Source organism: Adiantum capillus-veneris, chromosome 8 (assembly GCF_014529385.1).
Source record: "Adiantum capillus-veneris isolate H3 chromosome 8, ASM1452938v2, whole genome shotgun sequence".
NCBI classification, from domain to species: domain Eukaryota; kingdom Viridiplantae; phylum Streptophyta; class Polypodiopsida; order Polypodiales; family Pteridaceae; genus Adiantum; species Adiantum capillus-veneris.
Genome location: NC_140938.1, coordinates 91,491,064 through 91,518,967, shown reverse-complemented (window position 1 = coordinate 91,518,967; position 27,904 = coordinate 91,491,064). Strand labels below are relative to the sequence as shown.

Genomic DNA, 27,904 nt, shown 5'->3' with positions numbered 1-27,904 from the left:
AGCGCAATTGTACTCGATTTCGTCCTCAAATCTTTTGCAAACTTGCGACAGGTTGCCCAATGCACAAGAATAAATAATGAATAAAGGTCAAAGTGGCACCAATTGAGGGCAACAAAAAAGTTCCTCTTTGACGCAGCAGGGGTTTATACCCGAAATTTATCACACAACTGACAAGTGGCAAACTCTTAAATCAATTACAAGAGAAAACATATAATAAAAGAAGTCCCAGATGTGGAAGATGATGGGGTGAGTGAATACTAAATATGCAAAGTTACAAGAATGATTTAATCAGAAATGTCCGTGTATTGAGATTATTCTAAGAAGACTGGGCTTTATGCGATAAGCAGCTGGCCCCAATGAAGGTATATATGGCAAAACACTTAAATGAGGTATCTCTATATTTAAATGGAGCAACCTTGCTTGATGCATTATTTGGCACCAGCAATTTTGCAACCTTGCTTGATGCATTATTTGGTACCAGCAATTTTGCAACCATGAAGAAAATTTATGAAAGAAGCCCTGATCTCCTCCTCCTAGTGGCATTTGAAATTGATATTTCACCGAATTTCTCTTCGTTGCTTGTGGGTGCAGCACGTGCTGTTTCCGGTGTGTAATGACGCAGCCACACTCCTGTGTACCACTGTATAAAAGAAAACAGGAAGTCAGATCTCTCTCTCTCTCTCTCTCTCTCTCTCTCTCTCTCTCTCTCTCTCTCTCCCCCCCGGCTCGTCATAACCCCACTGCACAGTCCGTCTGCTGCTCCATCGCGCCTCAGCCCTTTGGGTGCTGTCTGACATGCCCAACCCTTGGTTGCCACTGCACCGGCCTGCTCGTCATACCCCCACTGCACAGTTCGTCTGCTGCTCCATCGCGTCTCAGCCCTTTGGTTGCTGTCTGACCTGCCCGACCCTTGGTTTCCACTGTACTGCTCGCCCCATCGCCCAGCCACTTCAGCCTTCTGTAGCTCGCCAAAATCACCTAACCCAGCCACTTAAAACTTATACCTTTTCTCACACAGTCAAATACTCTCTCTCTCTCTCTCTCTCTCTCTCTCTCTCTCTCTCTCTCTCTCTCGGGGTACAACATTGAAGATTACCCCCCCCCCCCCAATAACAACACACACACCGACATGCTGCAGAACACCGCGAAGGAGGTGGCCAAACTTGAAGATAAGGCGGTGCCCTACATTACGGACACCCTCAACGTCATCATCAACCGGCTATCCGAGCTTGAGAAAGAGGTAGAAGCATTGACCAAGGAGAAGGAAGTGTGGAAGAAGGAGATAGTGTCGTGCAACTCCGCTCCCATGCTAAGAAAGATACCAGAAAAATGCACGTCGAGCTTATTTGAAGCTTACTCGATTAATGATTAGTGTTCAGTGCTTGGTAACAAGCTATTTTTACGGTTAATGTATGCCAGATACGACTTTAAAGGACCAACAGATGCTTTAATGATGCTAAAAAGGAGTATGCTTGAAGTGAGCACAGATGGGAGATTATGATCTAGAACTAGAGTGCTTGAAGTAACTCTACCGGCCTATCTTTACGGCTCGTCGATTGGAGCTACGGTGAAGAAGTTAAGACAGTTTGAAGTTTGAGTCAATTGCAGATCCGTACCAGATTGGGCAAGTGCAGTTGAAGGATCAGAGATGAAGTGAATGCATGGGCTTGAAGTGCCCACTTTGTGGAGCACGTTGGCCTTTTCAGATTAGCAATCGGAGTTACGGTTACCAAGATATCGCCAGATTAAATTTCACGGGGGCCAGTTCCGTACCAGTTTGGTCGCCTCGGTGAGTGTGCCAACTGGGAGTTTTTGGCTTCCGACAGGGTTCTAGAATGTGGTGCACTTAATAGGACAATAATCGATCAAGGAGCATCACCCAAAATGTCATCTCAGGCAGTGCCCTAGTTGATATGTATTCCAAATAATGTGCACTTAAGAGTGCAACAAGTGTTTTTGAGGAGCTATTGAGCATGATATTATGCCAGATAGGGCAAGGGCAAGCGGAACTGTAAGGGAAAAATGCCATGGTCGAGATGCATGTCAAATGTGGTGCCCTTACGAGAGCACATAAAATGTTTAATGAGCTTTCAATTCAAAGGGTCGTCTTTTGGAGCGCATTACTTGCGAAAAATGACCAACATGGCTATGGCAAGGAAGCTGTAAGCACTTTAAAGCGGATGGGAATTGAGGGCCTCTCTCCAAATGCTATCACCAATGCTTGCACTTTGAGGCCTTGCGATGGTCGCCCACATGAAATGGGATGGCCGCCCACTCAATTAAAAAGAAGCTTAAGTGTGAATGGGGGGGAAGAAAGAGCATGGCCATGGCATGGCGGCAGCGAGCAGGGGAAGGTGCGGCAACGAATGCGTTCGCAGCGCACTGCATCGTCCTAATTTTTGTGCGTCAGTAGCATTACCAAGTAACTAATAACTACTGTTTCGTGCGGCGCAGCAACTCTTGGCTCTCACTTTCCCCACAGCCACCAGCCCGGAGCTGTCCCGGCTCACGTTTTGAACCCATATCCCCCGACAACGGAGAAGTGCGAGGAGGAGAGAGAGAAGAAGAAAGAGGAATGGAAGAAAGTAAAGGAAGAGTTGAAGAAGCAAATAGAACTCCTCCGTGCTTCTATCGCATCCCTCACCCCCGAAGGAGGAGAAATCAAAGCGGAAGCCAAGGAAGCCCTCAAGGAGGAGATCACCAAAGCTCTCACGGCAAGCATCGACAACAAATTGGAGGCCACCAAGGAAGGATGGGTCGAAGTAGTCAAGAAGAATATCAAAAAAGAGGCGAGACCAGAAGCCCAAAAAGATGAGATGCTCATTACACATATAACCATTTAGGAATAGAAGATGCGACCCTACCGCCTCAATGTACGAGTGACTGGCATCAAAGAAGCAGAGGGATCCACACCCGAGAAAGCCCTATGCATGAAACTCGGGTACAAGGGAGAAGAGGAGCTACCCTTCTCCAAAGCTTGGAGAGCCAGCAAAGACCTACACAAAAGACCCCTCATCCTCCAATTCGCCTCCAAGGAGTCTCGAATCTCAGTCATCCGAAAGAGGGCCATCTTGAGATGGCTAGAGGGTCCTTCTATCTACCTTGACAACCTCCCAAAGATGCATGCATGCCTAGAGTCAAAAAAGCTCGCAAAGAAGGGAAGAAGGCGGTATACTGAGATGGTAGGGTCATCATTGATGGCAAGACGATTAATTGCATAGGGACTCGCGGCCTATGAGACACATGAGAAGATTCACATTGCTGACAGAGAGGCTTGAGGAGGTGATGAGAGGACAGGACCTCATTCTTTTGACAGAGACAAATGAGAGCCCAGAGCGGAGTCTACCGAGGATTCATGGCTTTCAATGGGGGTCCTCACATCGAGGGAGTACTCTCCAGCACACTACATGAGGATCGAGAGGGGTGGCTATACTCTTCAAACAGGGACTCCAGAGTAGGATACGCTTTGAGCTATCACGCGCCAGGATCATCTACATCGCCCTCTGCTACTTCCCTCCCTCAGGCTCCAGATTTGCTAATACAGGGACGAAAAGGGATGGGGAAGAGAGACCATCCCCATAACACATGCTTGTCAAATGAGATTACGGAGCACTCTACATCGGGAAAAGTCTTCCTCATGGGAGACTTCAATGCCAGACATGTTGTGCCCAGTGTGAGACATACGACACAGAGGACCCGATGGCACTACACGCCACACGGGAGGAGGCTACCATGAGAGATTCAGTAAACACGGGCCGCATCACAGAGTACAGCCATCATTTGCTCACATTAGGCTCTTAGCTCCGTCTCGTTATTTATAATGGGATGGCTCAGTGGCCCGCTTCGAGAGGGTTGACATGCATCATAGTTACCGGGGAACGCCCCCTAGCCCCCGTTCCGGGGTTCCAGGGGGCAGTTCCCTTCCCGAACGTTCCGGAACGTCCCGGAATGTTTGACGTTCCGGGTGGCCAATGCAAACCGGAACGGCCGTTCCGGAACGTTCCGAAACACCCCCGGACCGTTCCGGAATGCCCCTGGAACGGCCAACGGCTACAAACAAATTTGGCAAAAATTGAAAAAATTGAAGTAAATGTTTGGGCTTCTTTTGAAAGTGTGCAAGGCCTCAAGGACTCATAAAATGCACCCCCCTCCCCCTTTCTCTTCACAAGCTAATCCTCAAGGCTCAAGCTCTCTCCCTCTCACTCTCAAGATCTCTCCCTCTCAAGACTCACTCTCTCAAGGCTCAAGGCTTCAAGCCTTCAAGCTCTCTTCCTCTCCCTCCCACTCTCTCAAATCTCTCCCTCTCTCTCTCTCTCTCTCTCTCTCTCTCATCATCTAGTCATAGCAAGGTTGAATGGTCTTCAAAACGAGTTTTTTGTGAGTATTAGAGTCAAAGCACTCTAATACTCCTTGTATTTAAACACAAGGAGCTAAAAATTGCACTATTTGGGTGTTTTTTACACCTCCCGTTCCGCGACGTTCCCGTTCCGGACCCCTAGCCGTTCCCCCGTTCCGCGGGGATCCCGTTGCCGTTCCCGTTCCGCGTTCCGGGTAACTATGACATGCATACCACATGGAGTTCCAGCCGGGGGTGGGGGGGAGTACCATGGATTACATCATGGGATCCACCTGCTTAGTTCTTTCACTATCCCACCCATACCTATTAGAGCCGACCACACCTATCTTGCACTCCCCCCTCACTGGAGACGCCACATCCACGACATGCCTCACACACACCACGATCCATTTCACACAAGAGCTAGCCCCCTTATACTTGGCAGAGGTCGCGAAGGGACTCCTTTTCCTCCACCCCTCTACACCACTACCCATGCTCACCTCCCACATCATATGTGTCCTTCAGACATCGTTCATTAGCTCTTTCTCGCACGCCACCCACACAGGCCACACTCCCCCCCCCAGGGACTATGCAACGTATGATGATGAGTGCAGAGACCTTTACCACCGGTTGTGTGCGCAACGGGCCCTTGGGGAGAGCACTCATCGAGAAGCCAGACGCCAAATGAAGATACTCACACGCCAAAAACGGTGAGCTTTCGAGGAGGCACACGAGCTAGAGCTATACCGCTTATTCATCAGTGCCACAGCATGGCACAAAATTTGAGAGCCACGCCCGTCTACTCCTACTGAGGACCCACAGTTATGGCACGATTATGCAGAGAGACTCTATGAGGTACCAAACCAGCCTCCGATTCCACATCCACCCTGACCTCGACCCACGAGCTCTTCTTTCTTCATAGCAGAGATGGTCAAGAAGGCCATCCAGCCTTCAGCACCGCCAATCTTCGGATCATACAGAATTACAGAGTGAGCACCTCATTTACGCAACCGCCACTATAGCCTCGTTAATTGCACATGTATTCAACCGAGCTATAGGGGAGGGCTTTCCAGAGTAGTGGGCTCAGCACACCATTGTGCCAATCCACAAATTTAGGGACACCTTGGACCCAGGGAATTACAGGACTATCATGATTGGCCATACAATGGCTAAACTGTATGGGCCAGTACTTGCGCCTAAGCTTAGTTCAAATGGAGAAATTGAGGGCCTACAGGCTCCTGCCAAGTAGGGTTTAGGCAGACCTTCTCCACCATCGACCACATCTTCGTTTTGTGCTAGGCAAAGGTGCGGAAGAAGATGCTTTATTGTTGCTTTGTGGACTTCCGCAAAGCATTTGACACAGCCCCATGGGAGAGGCTCTTTCAGTGACTTCAGAGTCTGGGGATACCATTAGAGATGATATGGGCCATCTATGCTCTTTATGAGCGAGTGATTGGGAGAGTTTGTTGTCCAAGCAACCTGATGAGTCCATTGCTAGCACCACTGGTGTTCAGCAAGGATGCCCCCTCTCCCCGACCGTCTTTGGATCCTACATCGACGAAATCTCCGATTGCATCTTACGAGCAGTAGGGGCAGGAGATGACCTAGCACGTACTCCAATCCACATTATGCTCTATGTTGATGAGTCACTAGAGGATCTATAGAGCCATTTGGGCACCTTGGATGTGTTTTGTACACAGAGGACTGACAGTGAACATTGGGAAGACCAAGGTCATGATCTTCCACACCTCCACGTCAGTTCCCGAGCAGCCATATTTACAGCAGCAGAAGGTACAATTGAGGTGGTCACCTCCTATGTCTATCTGGGAGTCACCTTCACTAACAGACAGGGCCCCTTCTGTTGCTAATTGGACTATTTTCTTATTTTTAATGATTAAATCTCTTTTTTAGGATATTTTATTATGTGCACTAAGAACTGTTAAAAAGATTGTAGCTACAGGAACTGCCATCAGGAACGGACAACTCTGATGTGTCATTTGATGGGTGACGGTAAACATCGCGAAGGAGTTTCCGTAAGTTCGGTGGAAAGGGCCGGGTTACGAGTGCCTCTGATGCGTCACATGATGGGTGACGGGTGCATCAGTAAGGGGGCATCCCGTAGGCTAAGGAGGAAATCCGAACTGAGTAAGAAAATACGCGTAAGAACGCAAGCACAAGAATAAAGATGGGTTCAATGAAGCTTTTTACGAAAAGCAGGAACAGTCATGGGAGGACAGATGTTTTCCCGCGAGGAGTCTGTGTCTGCATTGCATCTGTGTCGTGTCCTGCACCCGGGGACGCCTGGAATGTGTCCGTGTAGCATTGTTTTCACTAACTGAGTGAGTTTTTAAAGTTTGAACAGGTTCACACTTTATTTTATTAAAGTGGCCGGTCACTTTTAAGTGACCAAGCTTTTATTAATAAAATAAAGCAAGCAAGGCCCTTAAAAAAGAAGCCAGCGCTAAAACCTACGTAGGGGGGCCTCAATTGCGATCTCTCTCTCTCTCTCTCTCTCTCTCTCTCTCTCTCTCTCTCTCTCTCTCTCTCTCTCTCTCTCTAAAAAATGCGATTTTCTCTCTCCTCTCTCTAGGAGCGCCAAGCTCTGCTTTTGGACCCCTATTCTTGCCGGGTGTCAGACCGTATAAAAGGGTAGCCAGCGTTTTAGTTTGGAGGAGCCGGAAGCAGCAGGAAGTGCAAGCGCTGGGATTCTAGAGCAGAGATTGGCGACGGAATTTGCAAGTGCTCGCGTGACGACTGAGTACGGAGGTTGATTCTCCGAGCAAGGAGCGACAGGTATAAGGTGTTGATACGCATTGAGAATTGCTGCTTTGTGTGGTTTGTTTTGCAGGAATCTCCCGTCTCACGGGAAGGCCCTTCACGGGAAGTACGGCTTCACGCCTAAGTCCCTTACGGGAAAGTACGGCTTCGCGCCTAAGTCCCTCACGGGAAGGAACGGCCTTGTGCCCAAGCCCTTTACGGGAAAGCACGACCTTCGGGTCTAAGACAACAGAACGGAGGGGTTTCCTCGGGTTCTCGTGCTTGTATAAGAATTCTCCCTGAATAAAAGAATACTCTGAACGGAGGGGGACCAACCCATCTTCTGGTCCCCAATACTGTGTCGATCTTCTCCCTTCTCTCATGTTTTCAAAGAATTATAATTTTCAGATTTTCTAAGTGCTCGTGTACGCTCCCATTTTGTGACAGTGGTATCAGAGCCCGGACTCCTCTCTTTCTCTGCAAAGAAGGACGATTCCGGGAAGAACGGGAAGAATCATGTCGAGCCAAGGGAGAAGCGTTGAAGAGGAGCTTCAACAAGTGCAAGCTCAACTTGTGGAGTTGCAACAAATCTTACTGTTGCCAGACGTCCAAAAGCTTTTGGGCGGAATGAAGAAAACGAATGGAACTAATGCAGCCAAGCATCCAGACAACACTGTTGGCGTGAGACCACAGGAGGCAAGAGAAGAAGAACGTTCCGAGGTGCACAAAGGATCTACGGATCGGAATGAACGGCCTACTTCAAGGAAAGGCCAGGAAAAAACGCTCTCTTTGCTAGACGAGAGCAAGGACATCTCTATCTCATCTCCATCTTACTCTCCTGATTATACTTCTACTTCTCGATCATCTCGTCAAAAGAAGGAAGCCGCTACTACTGCCACTACCCTACATCAACCTAAAGATAAACCTCGATTCAAGAAGCATGGTCGCAAGTCTCAACATCGCATGAGAGTCTTCAAATCGGGCGACAAGGACATCAAGTTCGAAACCTACAACGGACGGAGAGACATCTCCAAAGCACTGTCCTTCATTAGACAGTTTGAAGTCGCCTTTACCAATGGGCACTTCACAGAAAAATCCAAATTACGCCATGTGGGGATGCACCTCAAGGAAACGGCAAGTAATTGGTGGTTAGCCAAGATTCTGGAAGGTTCTCAAGCCAGAACTTGGGAGAGCTTCAAATCTGAATTTTATGAACAATTTCTTCCGCCTGACTTCGAGCAGGACATACGGAAGGAATGGGACTGGCTTGCCCAGAAGGAACATGAAAGAGTAACGACCTATGTGGACAAGTATTGGTCGGTTCTTCTGAAGGTTACTCCCTTCATGAAGATTGCCGACAAGGAAAAGAAACGAAAGTTCGAAGCGGGTCTCCAACCGCAGCTTCGAAAGAGTATGAAGGTGTATCTGCATGATACTCTTCAGAGGATGATGGAGTCAGCAATCATTGCTGAGGATTTGCACTCAACTGGGACGCCCAGAAAGATGGAGCATAGCACTTCCCATGCAAGACAAAGAGGGGTCTACGATGACCAAGGGGGCCAAGGAAGAAAACGTCCTCCATCTAGAGACGATGATCATTCTAAGAAGCCAGAGGGCACTGGCAAGCGAACTAAGTACCTTTCTCCTACTCAACTTCAAACTTTCAGAGAGGAAGGAAGATGCTTCTACTGTGGCGAGAAAGGACATATGAAACCGGACTGCCTGCTAAAGCAGCAACGGCAAGAGCAAGCCTCTACGAGGCAAGAGAAAGCAAGGAAGGAACCCGCACTACCAAGCTCGAACTCCATTCCAGATGTTCAAGGAAACACAGAAATGGAGAAAGGGAAGCGTCAACTTCTGAAGGGCTGGGGGTCTTTGAACAACCAGCGAGTACTAATTCTTTATGATCCAGGATCCATCATGATCCAGGATCCACGGATAACTTCATCTCCCTGGATACTGCGGAACGTTTGTGCCTCACACCGGCTCAGCTTGGCACACCGGTTACATCCGGATCGGCATTCGAGGGGTTGACAACCAATGCAACTCCCGTGCAAGGACAGCTCAATCTTCGGATTGGCGAGTATAAGGACCGCGAATCATTTTTGATGGCACCTATCGAGGGATGTGATATCATCTTGGGTATGCCATGGCACTTTCACATGACACCTATTCCCGATTATGTGGAAAAGACCCTCACTTTTGATCATGGGGGTAAGAAAATAAAGATTCAAGCTGATGCAGGAGATTGGCAGTTCCCGATTGTAAGCCATATCTCCATTAAGAAAGAAATGAAGAAGTATGTTTCTGCTTCCTTGATTTTTGCAAAGGATAAAACTAGTAGGGACTCTCTCTCTAGTCTGGAAATTAAGCGTCTTCAATTTATTGAAGAGTACAAGGATTGTTTCACGGAAACACTTCCTGATGACTCCCTCCGGTACGCCCGGGAGATCACCGCATAGATCTCATACCGGGTAGCTCGCCTCCCAATCAACCCCCTTATCGGGTAAGTCTTGCTCAGCAAGAGGAAATTTTGAAGCAAGTCAACGAGCTTCTAGAGAAAGGGTTAGTACGGCCAAGTGCTTCACCCTACTGCTCTCCAGTTCTACTGGTGCAGAAGAAAGATGGCACGTTTCGAATGTGCATAGACTATCGGTCTTTAAACAAGATCACAATCAAGAATCGCTTTCCGATCCCTTGGATTGATGATATACTTGATAAGTTGCAGGGTGCAAGTGTCTTTAGTCGCATAGACTTAAAGAGTGGGCATCATCAGATACGGATCGCCCCTGAGGATGTCCATAAGACTGCTTTCCGCACAACCTTTGGACTATATGAATTCTTGGTAATGCCTTTCGGCTTGACCAATGCTCCTGCGACGTTCAATCGCATGATGGACCGCATTTTCAGCCCGTATCGAGCTTTTACGGGAGTATTCTTTGACGACATACTCATCTTCTCTAAGTCAAAAGAGGAACATCGGAAGCACTTGGACTTAGTGTTTCAAGAATTGCGAAAGCATGAGTTGCATGTGAATGCAAAGAAGAGCGAGTTCTTTCTCTCTAAGATACACTATCTCGGCCATATAGTATCCCACAATAAAGTGAGTATGGATCCTGCCAAGATCCGAGCGGTAGAAGATTGGCCTATTCCCACTACGGTACATGATGTACGTAGCTTTCTGGGATTATGTTCATATTATAGAAGGTTTGTCCGAGGATTTGCTCATGTAGCAGGACCACTTCATGACTTGACAAAGAAGAAGATTCCTTTCAGATGGGGATCGAGACAACAAGGAGCTTTTGATCGGCTCAAGTACTTGCTAAGCCATGGACCTATTTTGATAGTGCCTGACTTAAGGAAACCATTTGAGGTTCACTGCGATGCTTCAAGCGATTGCATCGGAGCAGTGTTAAACCAAGGAGGCCATGCAGTGGCTTATGAAAGCAGACGGCTTAAGGATGCAGAGTTGCATGCATCAATCTACGAAAAGGAACTCACGGCTGTGATTCACGCCTTATCCAACTGGAAGCACTATCTTCTAGGAGCGGATTTTGTGATCAAGACTGATCACCAGACTTTGCGGTATTTTCTTACGCAAAGGAAACTATCTGAGAAGCAGATGAGGTGGGCAAACTTTTTGTCTATGTTTCACTTCCAAATCCTCCACACGGCTGGGAGTAAGAATGTAGTCGCAGACGCACTGTCTAGGCGGCCAAGGGTGAACGCTATCACTTCGGTGTATCACCAAGAATTAGAAGCACTACCGGATTTATATCCGAATGATCCAGACTTCTCCACCATCTCTCCACCATCTGGGGAAAGCTACATCGTGGAGAGAATGAGTTTCGCTATTCCATTCGAGACGGTTATCTCTACCACCATCAGGCCATATGTGTGGCAGAACCATTAAGAAAGAAGATCATGGATGAAGCAAACGCTTCGCCTTATGCGGGTCATTGGGGTATTCTCCCTACGACCTTAGCAATGGAAAGATATTTCTTTTGGCCTAGCCTTAAAGCAGACATTGATAAGTATGTCAGGGAATGTTTGGTTTGCCAAAAAGTGAAGTATGATCGGCATAAGACGCCTGGGTTGCTACAACCTTTGCCTGTGCCTAATGAACCTTGGGAAAGTATTGCCATGGACTTCATCATGGACCTCCCTAGAACTCAGACTAGAAATGACGCGATTTGGACCATTGTGGACAGGTTTAGCAAGCAAGCACACTTTGTACCAGTCAAGAAAACGATCAAAGCAGATCATATGGCTAGGGTCTTCCTAGCACAGATCTTTAAGCATCATGGAATGCCTAAGTCTATTGTGAGCGATCGAGATCCTCGCATGACAGGAAATTTTTGGCGTGCCTTGATGGATAATCTTGGTACAAAGCTGAATTTTTCATCTGCCTACCATCCTCAAACGGACGGGCAAAGTGAGAGAGCCGATTCCACAGTATTGGATATGTTAAAAGCTTATGTGTCAGACCGGCAATCTGATTGGGAGAAATATTTGCCTCTTGTCGAGTATGCGTATAACAATACCATACACTCATCGACGGGGAAAGCACCTTTTGCGATTCTCTATGGTAAGCCTTTGCTTCCACCCATCCTTTTAACTAAGAATAAGATCTTTGCAGCGGATGAATTTGTCCGGGACTTGGACACAGCCTACGGGCAAGTTAGAAGAGCTATTCTACGCTCTCAGGAAAAGCATAAGAAAGCTGCAGACAAGCACAGAAGGAATCTAGACTTAACAGTCGGACAGTAAGTCTTACTCAAGTTTGAGAAGGCAAGACTTAAGAAACAAGCGTCTCATAAGGGGAAAGTGGTAAAACTTTCTACCCGTTATTATGGGCCGTTTAAGATTACTGAGCGAGTGAATGATGTCGCTTTCCGATTAGAGCTACCGCCTAATTGGAAGATCCATAATGCTTTCCATGTCAGTTTACTCCGGCCGTATGTGGGACCGCCTCCAAGCCAGCCTAGTGCTGAGGAACCTCCTTGAGGTTGAGGAAACAGAAGAAATACTCCAACCGGAGCAGATAGTAAGTCATCAGGAGCGGTCTCTCAAATCCGGAAAGATAACACAGAAGTATTTGGTTAAGTTTAAGAACTATTCGAATCTAGATGCTCAGTGGATGATGCGGGAGGAATTAGCACCTTATCCCGAGATACTGGAGGTATATGTCCAAGCACTACAGTTGAGGTCAACTGTTTAGAAGCCAGAGGGATGTTGCTAATTGGACTATTTTCTTATTTTTAATGATTAAATCTCTTTTTTAGGATATTTTATTATGTGCACTAAGAACTGTTAAAAAGATTGTAGCTACAGGAACTGCCATCAGGAACGGACAACTCTGATGTGTCATTTGATGGGTAACGGTAAACATCGCGAAGGAGTTTCCGTAAGTTCGGTGGAAAGGGCCGGGTTACGAGTGCCTCTGATGCGTCACATGATGGGTGACGGGTGCATCAATAAGGGGGCATCCCGTAGGCTAAGGAGGAAATCCGAACTGAGTAAGAAAATACGCGTAAGAACGCAAGCACAAGAATAAAGATGGGTTCAATGAAGCTTTTTACGAAAAGCAGGAACAGTCCCGGGAGGACAGATGTTTTCCCGCGAGGAGTCTGTGTCTGCATTGCATCTGTGTCGTGTCCTGCACCCGAGGACGCCTAGAATGTGTCCGTGTAGCATTGTTTTCACTAACTGAGTGAGTTTTTAAAGTTTGAACAGGTTCACACTTTATTTTATTAAAGTGGCCGGTCACTTTTAAGTGACCAAGCTTTTATCAATAAAATAAAGCAAGCAAGGCCCTTAAAAAAGAAGCCAGCGCTAAAACCTACGCAGGGGGGCCTGAATTGCGATCTCTCTCTCTCTCTCTCTCCTCTCTCTAAAAACCGCGATTTTCTCTCTCCTCTCTCTAGGAGCGCCAAGCTCTGCTTTTGGACCCCTATTCTTGCCGGGTGTCAGACCCTATAAAAGGGTAGCCAGCGTTTTAGTTTGGAGGAGCCGGAAGCAGCAGGAAGTGCAAGCGCTGGGATTCTGGAGCAGAGACTGGCGACGGAATTTGCAAGTGCTCGCGTGACGACTGAGTACGGAGGTTGATTCTCCGAGCAAGGAGCGACAGGTATAAGGTGCTGATACGCATTGAGAATTGCTGCTTTGTGTGGTTTGTTTTGCAGGAATCTCCAGTCTCACGGGAAGTACGGCCTCACGCCTAAGTCCCTTACGGGAAAGTACGGCTTCGCGCCTAAGTCCCTCACGGGAAGGAACGGCCTTGTGCCCAAGCCCTTTACGGGAAAGCACGACCTTCGGGTCTAAGACAACAGAACGGAGGGGTTTCCTCGGGTTCTCGTGCTTGTATAAGAATTCTCCCTGAATAAAAGAATACTCTTAACGGAGGGGGACCAGCCCATCTTTTGGTCCCCAATACTGTGTCGATCTTCTCCCTTCTCTCATGTTTTCAAAGAATTATAATTTTCAGATTTTCTGAGTGCTCGTGTACGCTCCCGTTTTGTGACACCTTCTCTATGGCTCAGGCTGCCACTGATAAACTCGCCCGTGGATATGCAGCTTTGGCCATGTTAGAGCGGAAATGTCGTTATGCACACTTTCACAAGCCCCGCACGAAGGGATGGCTATTTGATACTAGTTACCCAGCCTTGATGTACGCATTAGTAGTGAGGGCACCCGGGTTGATGGATAGCCAGTGGGCATAGATCGAGAGACCACACGTATATATGATCTCCCGCTTCTTTCGAGGCAAGCACAAAATGCCACAGAACATCATTAGGGTAGAGCTTGCTAAACGCCCCCTCCTCCCCCCCCATGGGTAGTGGAGGCACTCTTTCAGACGGCCTGCTTTATCCAGAGAGTGATAGAGCTTCCGGCTGTAAGACTCACACAGCGAGCATTTGAGTCAGCCATACAAATAGCTACGTCTGGATATAACAGATCTTGGTACACCCAGGTCAGAGCATGGTTCGGAGCACATGGCCTTGATCTTGAGAGCTTGCCACCAAAGGAGACTCACATAAAAAGCATTGTGAATCCTCCAAGTATCGGGCAGCTTCAGTCTAAAGGAGACATCATTTATCTTTTTGGAAATCTAGGAAGGTCCATAGTATCTCATGCTAAGCTTTGAAAAAAGCCGCTCGTTTCCCTTTTGCTTTCTCAGGCGTGCCTTCTCAAAACGTAAGAGCACCCAATCATTCTCTTTTAATTTCAAATCGTGACGATGTCGATCTGCTGCCTTTTTGTGTCTTTCTTGAGATTTCTGCAAAGCCTCCCCGACCTTGCAAAAGCCGTGTCTAAGTCCCGTGTGTACTCGTCGGCTTTAAAAATCTTATCTGACGTGCTTCGGAAGGGTGGAACCTTCGTAGCACCTTCAATAATCTCAAATGACGCCTTCCCCGTCGAAGAGTGAATCGTGTTATTGTAGGCAAATTCCACCAAAGGCAAATACTTTTCCCATTGAGTCTTCTGATCCGAGATGTAAGAAAGATGACGAGAACTGCAACCGCGTGCCAATGTTCTCCCAAATAGCCTTCCAAAACAAACTCGTGAATCTGGAGTCTCTGTCGGAGACAATTGTCTCAGGCATGCAATCTGAAGATCTGGGCCACAAACAGTCTTGCTAAGTGATCCGGCTTGACCGTCTTCTTCACTGGAATGAAATGAGCTTGCTTGCTAAATCTGTCAATAACAGTCCAGATACCATCGTGCCCACTCTGTGTTCTCGGGAGATCAAAAATGAAATCCACTGCAATACTTTCCCACGGGCAGGTGGGTATGGGTAAAGGCTGTAACAATCCTTGTGCATTATGCTTGTCAAACTTGACCTTCTGGCATACCAAGCAACTGCGTACAAAATCATCCACGTCCTCGAGTCTCGGCCAAAAGAAGTATCTCTCGGTAGCAATGCCGCGGTGACCCTTAAAAGGTGGACAGTGGCATTTGATCATAACTTTTTCCCTTAACGGCCGTGTAACGCACAACATCGTTTTCTTCATCGAGTAGCCATCCCGAATGGAATATCCCGCTACTACCTCCCCATTCCTTATCTGAGTGAAAATAGCTGCAAAATCTGTATCTGTGGCATACCGATCGACCATATTCTCGAAGCTTCTATGATGTATCGCGGAAATCGCCAGAACCAACGGCTTCCGGGACAAAGCATCTGCCACCAAGTTCTTCTGTCCCTGCACATGGACAATCTGGAAGTGAAACTGTGACAAGATGTTCGCCCACCACATCTGCTTTTTCGATAGCTGCTTCTGTGACAAGAAGTAGCGTAAAGTCTGGTAATCTGTGAAGACCGTAAAATCGGCTCTGAGTAGGTAATGTCACCACTGAGTAAGAGCATGGATAACCGCCAAAAGCTCTTTCTCATATATCTGCGCTGTCAATTCCGGCCTTGAGAACAATCGGCTCTCGTAGGCAATGACATGGCCTTCTTGCATTTAGACCGCACCCAGACTACGACCACAAGCATCACAATATACTTCAAATGACTTCTGCAAATACGGCAAAGTCAAAACTGGTCCTGTAGTCAATTTCTTTCAATGTTTGAAAGGCAGTCGCCCTTGTGGGTCCCCACGAGAAAGAGACTTCTTTCTGTGTCAAGATATGCAAAGGGGAAGCAACCTCTGCAAACTTTCTAATGAACCGCCTATAGTAAGAACATAAGCCCAAGAAGCTTCTAACTTCATGGACATTCTTCAAATCGGGCCAATCACGGATAGTCTCAATCTTGGCAGGGTCCATCTGCACTCCTGCTGCTAAGACAATGTGTCCCAAAAAGTGTATCTCAGGTAGGAAAAAATCACTTTTCTTTGCATTAATCACCAACTTGAGATCTCGTAATGCCTGAAAGACATGTAGTAGTTGTTCTCTATGTTATGCCTCATCCTTGGAGAAGACAATAATGTCGTCAAAGAAAGTGCCAACAAATAGTCTGTACTCTCGAAAAATCATGTCCATCATTCGGTTAAATGTCGCTGGAACATTGGTAAGGCCAAAAGGCACCACCAAAAACTCAAATAAACCAAAGGTCGTCTGAAAAGCTGTCTTGTAGACATCTTCCGACGCGATTCAGATCTGATGATATCCGCTCTTCAAATCAATCCTGCTGAAACAAGAGGATCCCTGTAGTCAGTCTAGAATATCATCGATCCTGGGAATCGGAAATCTGTTCTTGATTGTGATTTTGTTGAGAGCTCTATAATCAATGCACATTCTCCAAGATCCATCTTTCTTCAAAACCAACAACACCGGAGAGCAGTAAGGTGAAGTACTCGGCTGGAGAAGACCCTTTTCCAAGAGTTCTTTCACTTGGTTCATAATCTCTTCATTTTGGGCTCGGCTCACATGGTAGGATGGCCGGTTCAATGGTGTGCGTCTAGGTATCAGATCAATGATATGATCCTCAGGACGAGCTAGTGGCAACTCGCCTGGCAGGCCCTCTGAAAAGCAATCGGCATGCCTCTTTCGGTATTTCTTTTTGTATTAATCTGTGCTCAAAGTACAAGAAAGTGGGAGGGATCTCACTCTCAGACTCTGCGACCAGATGCTCTGCAGAGTGGGAGCCCTGTCCACTTATTTATAAGTTTACAAGGGATGCTAAAAGCAGAGCCCCAAAAGCTGCCATAATTTTAAAAATAGGTTTTTTTAAAATAAAGCAAAGCCCAAAAGCTGACAAAAATTTGCGTAGAGCTCAACCCTGCTTTTTTTTCGTACAGTCAGCGCAAAAAGTGGGTTCCGTACATTGCCACGTCAGTAACTGTCAGCAGATTTTCCGACGCAAAATCCGGAACCTGCCGTACTGCCAAGTCAACATTTCTGCCGCCTTTTCCGGGACTGCCTGCCAGAGAGAGTGTGTGCACTGTGTATCTGTTGTGTCACCATGCCACATCACCAGTTTGTGACAGTCGAACTATTTGAGTGCTGACGACATTATTCGAGCATCCCCTGTCCACCAAAATATTGATGAGCGACAATTGATAGTTCCAAGAAGGCTCAAAACTTGCTTTGAAAGAGGCTCCGAAATTGAAGAACCACACTGAGTAAAACCGGGCCGTACAACGTAGAGGGCGGTACTATTTCAATTACCTGTTAACTTTACACACAGCACTGAGAAGGGAAGAGAACACAGTTGCGTCCAGCGAGTAGAATGTCACTGCGCACACAAGACCGACACCCTATAGGCCCCAAAGACTGGCGCCCCTTTCAGTATTTCTTTATTCAAATTAAGGTAGACGATCCGACCACTTAGCACAAGCTTTCACAAAGCTGTCCAAACCTGGCGAGGGCTGAAAACGCAGGTTTTTGACCGGATTTCGACAGCATAACGGCGCAAAAACCCCTGTAGGTCAAAAACACCTGTCTAGGACGGATTCCCTCGATATCTGGAAGCTTTCTGGTGAGCTGTCACAGAAATTCAGCGGGCTGTAATTCTCTGTTTTTCACTGCCGGGAGCCCAAAAGCCTGTACACGCATCCCAAGGCTCTCACGAGGCTCCCCCGATGTTCCCTTGCAGTTTAGGTGCGAAACCCTAAACCTGCAGAAAAACACAGCAGGTTGTAATTCCCTGTTTCGGATCGTTTTTAGCGGAGCGAACACGCCTACGCGTGTCCCAGGGGCTCCCGCACGCAATGGGACAGTTCCCCTGTGAAATGGACGAGTTTTCACGCGAGAAAACTCTCCAAACTCGCAATCTTTCGTGATGGAACTGTGCGTACCTGTGGGGGATTAGCAATTAGCTAATCCGGTTCCTGTTCAGAAGGCTCTTGCCTTGGCAAACGCGCATAAACCCCCAGAACTGTACATAGGTCAAATGAGAAGCCCACTAGTGGGGCATAACATACTGTACGTAGGGGAGAAAGAGAGCAGTATGTAGCGTGCGGGGCATCACTCCCGTCACCATACTGTGCATAGAGAGCAAGGTAAGCATTCCATAGCTTCTGTACCTGCTACAATCCACCTGAGGCTGAAAATGGCGTCCCCTTTGTTGATATGCAGCTCGTTTTTGCCTCCCAGAGTGGCAGAATCGCTCACAGGCTAACACGTCACCCAGTTTCCGAGTTTGGGCTTTCCCTGCTAAAAATATCTCAATTGGTGCGTCAGTTGACTTGGCAGCAGAGCAATAGAATGTTCCCCTTGTCATTCCAGAGCTAATGACGCGAACACATTTTCCGGTCAAAAATAGCAGTTCCCTAAATTTTAGGAGATGCTTCCATGGCGTCCCTATCGGTCTCCTGACCATCATTGAAGACTACCATTTGACCAACATCTACAATGTGGGTTAATTTACTGGCCCCTTTCAACTTATAAAGTTGTAGTGACTTGACGAGTGGCCCAAATTCCAGTTTGGCGCACACGAGCTTCCATACTCATCAGAATTCAGTGCTAACTGACCCGAGCAGTCCCTGTCTGACCGGCCTAGATCCCCGATGTGAGAAACCCATTTGGCTGCAGCCGTTGCACACTGGCCATGCAATGTCCACTTGCACCTTTTCAAGGGTTTTGGAACAAACAAGTAAAAATAAAATAAATATATCTAATACTTATTTACGGAAGGCAACAGGAAAAATACACCTCCTGGTGACACTGAGCATGCTTCATAAGAATAGTCGTATCCTCTGAGACAGGAATTGTGTTGACCGGAGATTTTTCTTTATCCTTAGCAAAATCTGGTTGTTCAGAGTTCGATGATGTTTCCGCGTTGGAATTTCTTTTCAAATTAGATGGATATGGTCTCTTTGGACATTGATACCATCTATAGTCACCACCGCAAATTGTACATAATCCTTCTTTCTTTGGAGTTGAAGATACATTTGACAAAGAGGCTTGTTGACTATTGGAATGCCGATCTTGAGAAAAATCATGTCCTTTACCACGATCAAGTGGAGGAATATTTGAAGAAGATCTGCTTTGAGATTGTCGATCTTGAGAATAGAACCTTGAAGCTGAATAAGGCTCTGTTGCTTGCTGTTTGAACTGAGATTGATGCTGTTGACTTTGGCTATAGCCGTCTCTGCGATCGCGCTGTGAAAAGCGAGCGCTATTTGAAGATCTGTCACCAGGAAGAAAATTCCGTGTAGGGCGCCAAGACGCTCCACATAGGCAATCGCAGCATCCAAGGTGGTAGGGTTGTATTTGTGCACATCGTCCTTCAAGTTGGGTTCGAGTCCGTCGATAAAGCTGTGAAATTTATCAGAGGGGCTGAGAGCCTCTATCTCCAGAGTTAGCCTTTGGAACTCTGTGATGTTGCGGCCAAGGAACCTGTTTGGCTCAGGCGGCGAAGAGAGGACCGGGCATGAAAATCCCCATTGGTAGGCTCGAACTCCTTGCGAATAGCACACCGAAATTTATCCCAAGAAGGTGTGTGTTTACCATCAGCAACCCGTCGTTGCCACCAAAGAAATGTTGTGTCCTGGAACAAAGAACTAGCAAGTGCAACTTTTTTACTCTCTACAAAGTCCGTGTTGGACAAGTAGACCTCCATTTTGAATAACCATTGGTCCAACACGCGCTTGTCGCGGCGACCATTATATGGTTCAAGCAGTTTAACGTCCAATTTCTTCTTCTGTGCAGCATTAAAAAATTTATAAAGTAATTGAAGTTCGCGATTGTCTACCTCTTCAGTTGATCTGGTTCGTTTGGTTCGTCCACTGAAGCTTCGGAAGAAGGTGAGGAAGATGCTGCATTAGTTGTCCGAGAAGTCGTAGGATGACTCCGAGAAGTATTTTGCATCTGCATATCATCCAAGCGAGTGTGAAGTGATGTGAGGCTTGTGGAAAGTGTGGCCATCTGCTCCTTGATAAGAGTAAGGGCATCTTCACATTGACCACCTCCGTCCTGAGAATTCGGCATGGTTATGCCTCAAAGGGAATAACGAACAAGTGTAGGAGCAAGTGCTAGGACAGGTACTCCGGGAGCGGAAAACTATGTTCAAAACGAGTTCCGGCTCTGGAGTATAATGATCTCTTCACGTTCCTACAGAACCTCTTCGAGAATCTCGTTCATGTACGAGAGGTAGGAACCTGCCTGTGGCGTCCGTCGACCATAGAGCACGTGGGGGAGTGCGTGTGCGAGTGCTAGCGCGAAGGGGAGGAGCGTGGGCGTGAGAAAAAAAACCTCCAAGAATCGCAATACCGAGAACAACCTGCCTGATGGCTGAAAACTCTGGCTGGGTCTTATTTGTTTTCGGTGTGGCTCTTTTAATGGTTTCACATGGGGTTTAATTCTTGTGGGTAAATTTTGGGGTAGGCCAACCAAGTCCGGATGGCCACTTTGGGTTTAATAAATTTGGGGGTTTGTGTATAATGCTTGCGCTTCTGGTTATATACGTAAAAGAAACTTATGCGCAAGCTGAAAAGTCACGCCCATGGGCAGCCAGCGAAATCAATCTACAGCGTAAAACAGCCAGCGATTCCAATATGTGTGTCTCTCGGGGAAGGGGTGCGCCACTTCATGCTGGGAGGCACGGGAAGAAGAGGCAATACATCCTCGGACAACGCCCGATGTCGGGCATCCATGGACACTAATGTTCATTTTAGCTTTTATTTATTTTGTACCCACACATTGCATTAGATCCATCAAGATTGTATCAGTTTGGTTGCATAGGTCATTTTGGCCTTTTGTATAACATTTCATTTCATCATCTCTCTCTCTCTCTCTCTCTCTCTCTCTCTCTCTCTCTCTCTCCAGAGTGCAGATGAGGATGGATCCTCACCATTTCTTCCATCTTTGTTTCACACACTGTTACATCCAGTTTACCGGGTACCTATTGTATCAGCTGCTACACCCACGTAGTTTTAGATTGTAGTAGTAGTAGTAGTATTTTGTTCCACTTCTAGTTCTTTTCTAGTTCTTTTGTACCCAGACATGGTATTAGATTCACTATTTTGTAACTGATTGGTCTCATAGGTCATTTTGGCCTTTTGAAGACGTTAATATAACATTTCATTTCATTTCATTTCTCTCTCTCTCTCTCTCTCTCTCTCTCTCTCTCTCTCTCTCTCTCTCTCTCTCTCTCTCACACACACACACACACACACACACCTTTAACCCATTGCATCTCTTAAAGACAACCAAATAGTTATAATACAAGGTATTAGGGAAAACCCCTACATCAAATTACAAATTACAAAATCCTCCGCAATATGTCACAAACTGCTGATGTGTCAAGCATAGTTACCAGGAACGGGAAACCGGAACAGGAACGCGGAACGGGAACGCCGAACAAAATGCCATTCCCTGTTACAGGTACTCACGTTTGAAACACGGAACGGGGATTCGGAACGGGATCTTGGAATGGGAACGGGGAACGAAGACCTGAAAACGGCCATTCCCAGTTACTATGGTGTCAAGTCACTGAAGAATGGAGCCAATCTGCAGATCTCGACCAAGGAGCCTAAACCCTAGAAGAAGTTTTTGCCAACTTGCAAAGTCTTGCCAAGTGGACTATTTCTAAAGAGGAGTTCGCCCCAACTTATGGGACCCCGTCCGATGGGCCCAAGTGACTAAAGACATTAAAACCAAGCAGGACATACACTCAATCTCTATTGTGTAGCAGCTGATGACGTGGCAGGCCAGTACGGACACCCGGATTTTGTGTTGACATGCTGATGTGGCAACTGTACGGAAGCCCGCAATTCGCGTTGGCATGTTGACGCGGCAACTGTACAGATTTCCGCAAAACGCGCTAGCAGCTTTTTGGGCTCAACGCTTTTTGAACTATATGCTTTTGAGATTGAAGCTTTTCATGGAGCTGCTTTTCATAGGCCAAGGGCCTTTATAAATATGTGCAGAGGGCTCAGTCTCTAGCACGCTTCATGGTGAAGGTACAGTGTGCGAGTACCAACATTGTACTGAGTTGTAGCAATATAAAGAAATACCGAAAGGGGCGCCAACGTTTGGGGCCAGTGCTCTCGTGGAGTGGAACTCCGCCACTCCCCGTCTCGTGTGCCGTGCATCTCTTTCAATTCAGTTCATAATTGAAGTGCTAACGTTGTTCAGTCTGTTCTTTTTTGTTGGCACGTGTGCCCGTCCCCGTGACAAAATCTTCCCCCGGCATGCTCTCATGGGATCTATGGTGGGATGAACCAGCACCGTAGATCCTCAGCAAAGTAATCTCGAGAAAATTGATTGATGTCGGGGCCCTACATTGATACAGGCCTTTGATCTCGCGAGCCCCATGCCTGTGTGATTTGGGGGGCGGGGGGGAGGGGGCGGGATGAGCAACAGAAATGATACAAAAAATGAGAAACAGTGGCTAAAGAAGCGGGAAAGTGCTGGTCATGTGGTATCTACTCAAATCTGCCTTTGGCACCAAGCAACATGGAGCCCACAACTGTAATCCATGTGTCATCTATAGGCAAATACATGCATGCGTGCACACATGCCTGACACTTGGAGGACATGACTCACATTGTGAGAGGGGTGGTGATGTGTCGCAGTGGAACCTTGGTCCTACCTCCAAATGTGCATTTTTAGGCGTGCTAGAGACCTCTCGCCTCATTTATCTTCTGTAACTGGTAATCGCAAAGCAGCTCCGTTCTCTCGCATAACCTTTCCAGTTTTGGTATAAAAGCAACAACATGCTTGTGATTACTGTTATTGCCCCATGAATGCAAATCCGACTGCTGCTTTAATCAAGTTGATAATTAGAGCTTAATTAATAGCGTGAGTGACTGGAGAAAATTAATCTCCGATTATCAAATTTGAGTGATATTGTACTTGTGGGGTCTCTGTAACTTTTGTTTTTACCTCAGGCTGTGTGCTTGAGACGTTTTTTATAGAGATTTTTCTTTCCAGGAGGGTTGTTGTGTGTGTGTGTGTGTGTGTGTGTGTGTGTGTGGGGGGGGGGGGGGGGGGGGGGGGGGGGGGATGTTAGTATACAAAAATCCATCTATGTGCCTGCACTTACTTGTTGAGGTCGCATGATCTTGGCATCAAGATCATCCAAAGACTCCTTCCAATGTGCCAGGTACCCAGCCATACGAGGTAAAGCAAACAGAATAGTGAAATATTCCGCTGGGAACCCCAAAGCTCTGTTCAAAAAGATAGACAAAAACTGTTAAATAAGCAAAGAAGCTGGGGTACCATATGGAACGTATGCAAACAATACTGTACCTATATATTAGACCAGAGTAGAAGTCGACATTTGGATACAATTTTCTTTTGATAAAAAATTCATCTGAGAGAGCAGCCGCTTCTAAGGCCACTGCAACCTGGAGAAAAGTCCTGATAGTTATCTGATGATAGAGATAGCTATGGAAATTGACAGAAATGTACCAGAAATTGTGCATTGAGAAGCACCACCTACCTCTATCAATGGGTCATGGCCAACTATTGAAAAAACTTCCTCTGCAAGCTTTTTTATCACCTAATGCCCAACAATTCATCACAATTGTGACGGACAACTTTCACAGACTTGTTTAAATCATAAAAACTGATATTGATAAAACGAACAAGAGACCTTTGCTCGCGGATCATAATTCTTGTACACACGGTGACCAAAGCCTGACATTTTCCTTTTCCTGGTCATTTAGTAGGACTATCAAATATCTCAAAGTAAAATCCCAGTCTATTAATTTGTTTTGCATTCCCCTTGGATACATGACAAGCTCTCCTACCTGTTCTTGACATCCTCAAGAAATTCGGAAACTCTGTCTATGCTTCCAATTTCGCTTAGCATTTTCAAAACTGCCTGAACCATGTCAAGGAGCCCAAATTTTGTTTATTAAAATCATTCCAAAGCTCAGAGCAGGGCAATGGAATGGCACAGACCTCATTGGCACCTCCATGCAATGGACCATATAATGCCCCCGTCGCTCCAGCAATAGCAGTGTAGACATCGACCCCACTTCAATAAACAAAGCAACTCAAATTAAGGATTCTTTGTTCCATGAATGTGGAGGGTGGAAGAAGAGGCAATGAAGCTTCTAAGGAAAAAGCTCCTCAAAGAGAATGGTCCTGTGAACTCTCAATACAAACTCCAAGATTAAAAATTTCAGTCCATACCTGGAGGCAAGGTGTCTCGCAGCTGATGTAGAACAATTCATCTCATGTTCAGCGTGCAATATAAAGAGTATGTCCAGGACACGGGCAAGGCGCTTATTTGGGTGATATGACATATTGCCCCTATTTTATTTGAGTATCAAAAACGTGTCATCAATTTTTCAGATCATAAAGCAAAATTTGACCAGAAGCAGCTCAAGTTCTTTACTCACATCGAATCAAGCATATATAGAAAATTCTCTGAGTATGAAAGGTGGTTAGATGGAGCCACAGGATGCCTTCCATTCAAATGACAATAGATGGCAGCTGCTAAGGTTGGCACCTAATTGTATACAAAGAAGGAGTTAGGGCTGACAAATGACTACAAACTGATAGAAATGGGAACATGCATTATCCTCCTACCTTCCCTAAGATGCGTACAATCTGCTTGTCCCGAACTGCTCGCGACTTGTATAGATCCTGTCCCTGAATAGAGCAAACAATAATAATTAAATCCAAACCTGAAAACAACTAGAGTCTTAGATTTTAACAACTAGCAGTTTCCATAACTTTGAATGTGAATAGAAATTTCATATAAACACTTACCCTCAATGCAGGATTTGCGTCTGGATGAAAAGAACCCAAGGCACTAATTGACGTGATGAGTGCACTCATTGGATGAACATCATGGGGCAAGGCGGCTATGACAGACTGCAAAGACAACCGTCATTTATATTGTCAGTTTGTTCCAAAAGAACTACCGTTCATGATTAAAACTTCAAACCCCAGCAGAAAGCAACTGTGCGACGGGAAAATATCATCATAAAAGTTCAAGAAATGCACAAATAAGAGAGACGATGGTATAACAGGAGAGTAACTACACCTACTGAAACTTTAGATAATAGTTAAAAGTCATCCTATGCTTTGCATTTAAACCCATACCAGTACACCCTCCGGTAAAGCTGAATGCTGCAGGATGGTGGCCTCCCAATGGGACAGCTCTTCCTTTCTTGGCAAATTTCCATACACTGTAAAGCATCACAAGATTCCATTTTATGCCTATTTTGTGTCCTCCTTAAACTTACAAGAACACAGTCTGTGCAGTTCTGGCTGGAATTGAAGCTACTTATAAACTTACTCAGAAGGTAGGCAACTTCTGGATAAGTGCTCCTCTCTGCAAGCTCCTCAATTGGATATCCTCTATAGCGAAGAATGCCCTTATCTCCATCAATGTAAGAAATTGAAGATCGAACTGGAGCTGTATTAAGGTAGCCAGGATCATATAATTTTAAACCTGTACTTTTATCTCCTGCGGTTATCTGCACTCAGAAAATATAAGCTTGATTAGATCCATCAATTTTATATAAACTAGTGTGGCCGGCGACCTTCGGCCGCCTCTCTCCCTTTCTCTCTCCCCCTGCGTGCGCACTGTCCTCACTGTAGCCGGATAAAGCAAATTGTGACACGTGGCACTGGAAAACCAATCTCCTTAATGTATAATATATTATATAAATAGACTCTAATTATAGACATAATAACTCATGTAGACTCTAGCAAAGGAGAAAAATAGAAAGAGGGAGAAAGAAAAGGGTGGAGGGGGGGGGGGGGGGGGGGGGGGGGGGACAGGTTGGTTATCAATGGTCAGAAGAGTGAATTCTTTCTACTGGAGATACTCACTCACAAAACCTTCAATCACAATACCTCTCTTTTTTCTCTCTAGTTATTTGCACACCTCTCTCATGAATTAAAAGGAACATTGTGTACGTACTGAGTACTCATCCTGAGTTATCACCATAAATCACTTTTGTTGCACATAACATTGGTATCAGAGCTCTTTGGCAATAGTCAGTATCATCACTCTAGAAAAGGAGCTCTTTGGCACTCTTCAGTATCATACACAAGTTAATTGGCAAGAAAGTAAAAACTCAGTGCTCGTTGATGCCCCCCCCTTCCCCTTTAGCTTGCCCCTTCCCTCAACCCGCCCTCAGGCAGCCCGCTCCTTCCCTGCAGGTTGTCCCTTCCCCCTCCTGCAGTCCATCCCGACCCCCCTCCCCCACAGCATTCCCACCCTCGGCCTCACCTCCTCTCACCTTTCGCTTGCAAAAGGAATTGGACTGGGTATGTGTGTCTCACAAACTGTTGACGTGTCCAGTCACTAAACATCCTAGCCATCTTGCAGATCCCGACCGAGGGGCTTAAACCCTAGAAGCAATAGAAGAAGCAAAAGTTCTCATCAACTTACAGACCCTCGCAAAGTGGGGCAAATATTAAAGTTCTACCCACTTATGGGACCCCATCCGATACGGCCCAGGTCACTAGAAGTAAAGCAAGACCCACACACCCTCAAAATGCAAATTGAGTATCCAGCTGATCACGTGGCGCGGCTGTGCGGACCTTCCACATTTTACTACCACGTGGCATTGTACGGACTGCAACGAATTATGTTGCTGGTTGCTGATGTGGCAGTTGTACAAAATTTGCATTGGCAGCTTTTGGACCAGATGTTGTTGGATCCGATACTTTTAGTTTCATGCTTTTCACTGTAAACTACTTATCAGGCCAAGGGCCTTTCAATATGATTTGAGGGCTCACTCTAGCATCTTACCGCATGGAAGGTGCAAAGCGTCGCTGGATCTGTAACAAGTTGAAGCAATATAAAGAAATACCGAAAGGGGCTGTCATGCATCTCTCTCTGTGCAGTTGTTATGGAAGTGCTTAAAGCTTGTTCCATCTATTCGTTTCGTTGGCACGTGTTGCCATCTCATTACAACGGTATAGAGTCCTACCAAGAACAGATAGAGCATCATAGCGTTTATGGATTCGACAGAGTACCTGCAGTTTCTTCCTGACGAGCTTCGCAACATGCTTTCGCTGCATACTTAGCAGAATCTCCGGATGCTACAGAGTTTCCAACAATTCCTGAATTAATGTTACCTGGAGTTCCTCCAACAATTTGACAACATCTATGCTTTGGGGAACTATATAGAAGAATCAAAGATTTCTCGCACAGCGGGATTTCTCGAGGATAATACTATGCAGTGGTGGAGTTCAATCGCGACCAAACCGCATGCTCCAAGGACTTGGCAAGCTTTCAAGACAGTTTTTGCATGAAGTTCTATGACCTCTCTATTTGAAGTCCAGATTTTGTCAGAATGGGACAACTTGAAAATGTTGATCTACTTCAACAAGGGATACTACCCAAAACCTAATCATGCTATGTTACATAATCAAAAAAACAATCCAAGTCATGCTATATGTGATCCATCAATAGACTTTCTGGCGTTCTAAACCGTACAACAATCTTAAAGGAAGCTCAAGTGATTTTCCATGATCATTCCGCTACCAAAGGAGAAAGATCCAAGAGTCCAACATTACATCCACAAATTCAACGACTTCATAAAAATCTGTTTGTCTTGCTTGAAAAGATAAAAGTGATGCGAAGCAATTTTTAAGAAGTATGTACCTGTTTAAAATCATTGGCTATGATAGTGTTGCCATCGCTGACAGGAATGAGGTACTTCATGCCAGTGCGATTATCAACGACAGAAAGTGAGTTGTTGGAGTCAACAGAGAGAGTGTTTGAGCGCTGCAATTTATTATTTTCCTGTTTGGGAGGGAGAGCAAGATGTTGCACCATAACCGCTAGCCTGCTAGCTGCCTTTGAAACGCCTTGTATTCCTTCCTCTTCTCTTCCTAAGCTTTCGATAGCCATGAGTGCCCGGGAGAGCAAGCTAATGCTGCGTGCCCGACCTGCTGATGCTGCCTGCGCTGTGGTATGAAAAAGCAAAGACTGATCGAGCGTCT

At 46.3% G+C, this 27,904-nt stretch overlaps 1 protein-coding gene across 1 annotated transcript; it reads right to left on the bottom strand.

The window, feature by feature from the left end:
• Positions 1–173: 173 nt before the first annotated feature.
• LOC147452552 (citrate synthase 3, peroxisomal-like) lies at positions 174–27,904 on the bottom strand. Its single transcript, XM_086518196.1, has 14 exons — positions 27,564–27,904; positions 25,239–25,419; positions 25,043–25,128; positions 24,707–24,811; positions 24,524–24,586; positions 24,334–24,443; positions 24,125–24,244; positions 23,891–23,966; positions 23,737–23,810; positions 23,580–23,640; positions 23,427–23,486; positions 23,234–23,331; positions 23,028–23,151; positions 174–640 (listed from the first exon to the last, which is right to left on the bottom strand). Exons 1-14 carry the CDS (start codon positions 27,810–27,812, stop codon positions 506–508), a joined length of 1,542 nt encoding a protein of 513 aa, XP_086374322.1. The 5' UTR covers positions 27,813–27,904; the 3' UTR covers positions 174–505.

Bases quoted from the DNA above. Each gene is read 5' to 3' on its own strand.
- LOC147452552 (XM_086518196.1), bottom strand. From the start codon at position 27,812: ATGGCTATCGAAAGCTTAGGAAGAGAAGAGGAAGGAATACAAGGCGTT. The intron at 24,587-24,706 runs GTAAGTGTTTAT...TGCTCTATTCAG, and splicing joins ACGCAAATCCTGCATTGAGG to GGACAGGATCTATACAAGTC. The intron at 23,487-23,579 runs GTCTCTTGTTCG...GTTGGGCATTAG, and splicing joins ATTATGATCCGCGAGCAAAG to GTGATAAAAAAGCTTGCAGA.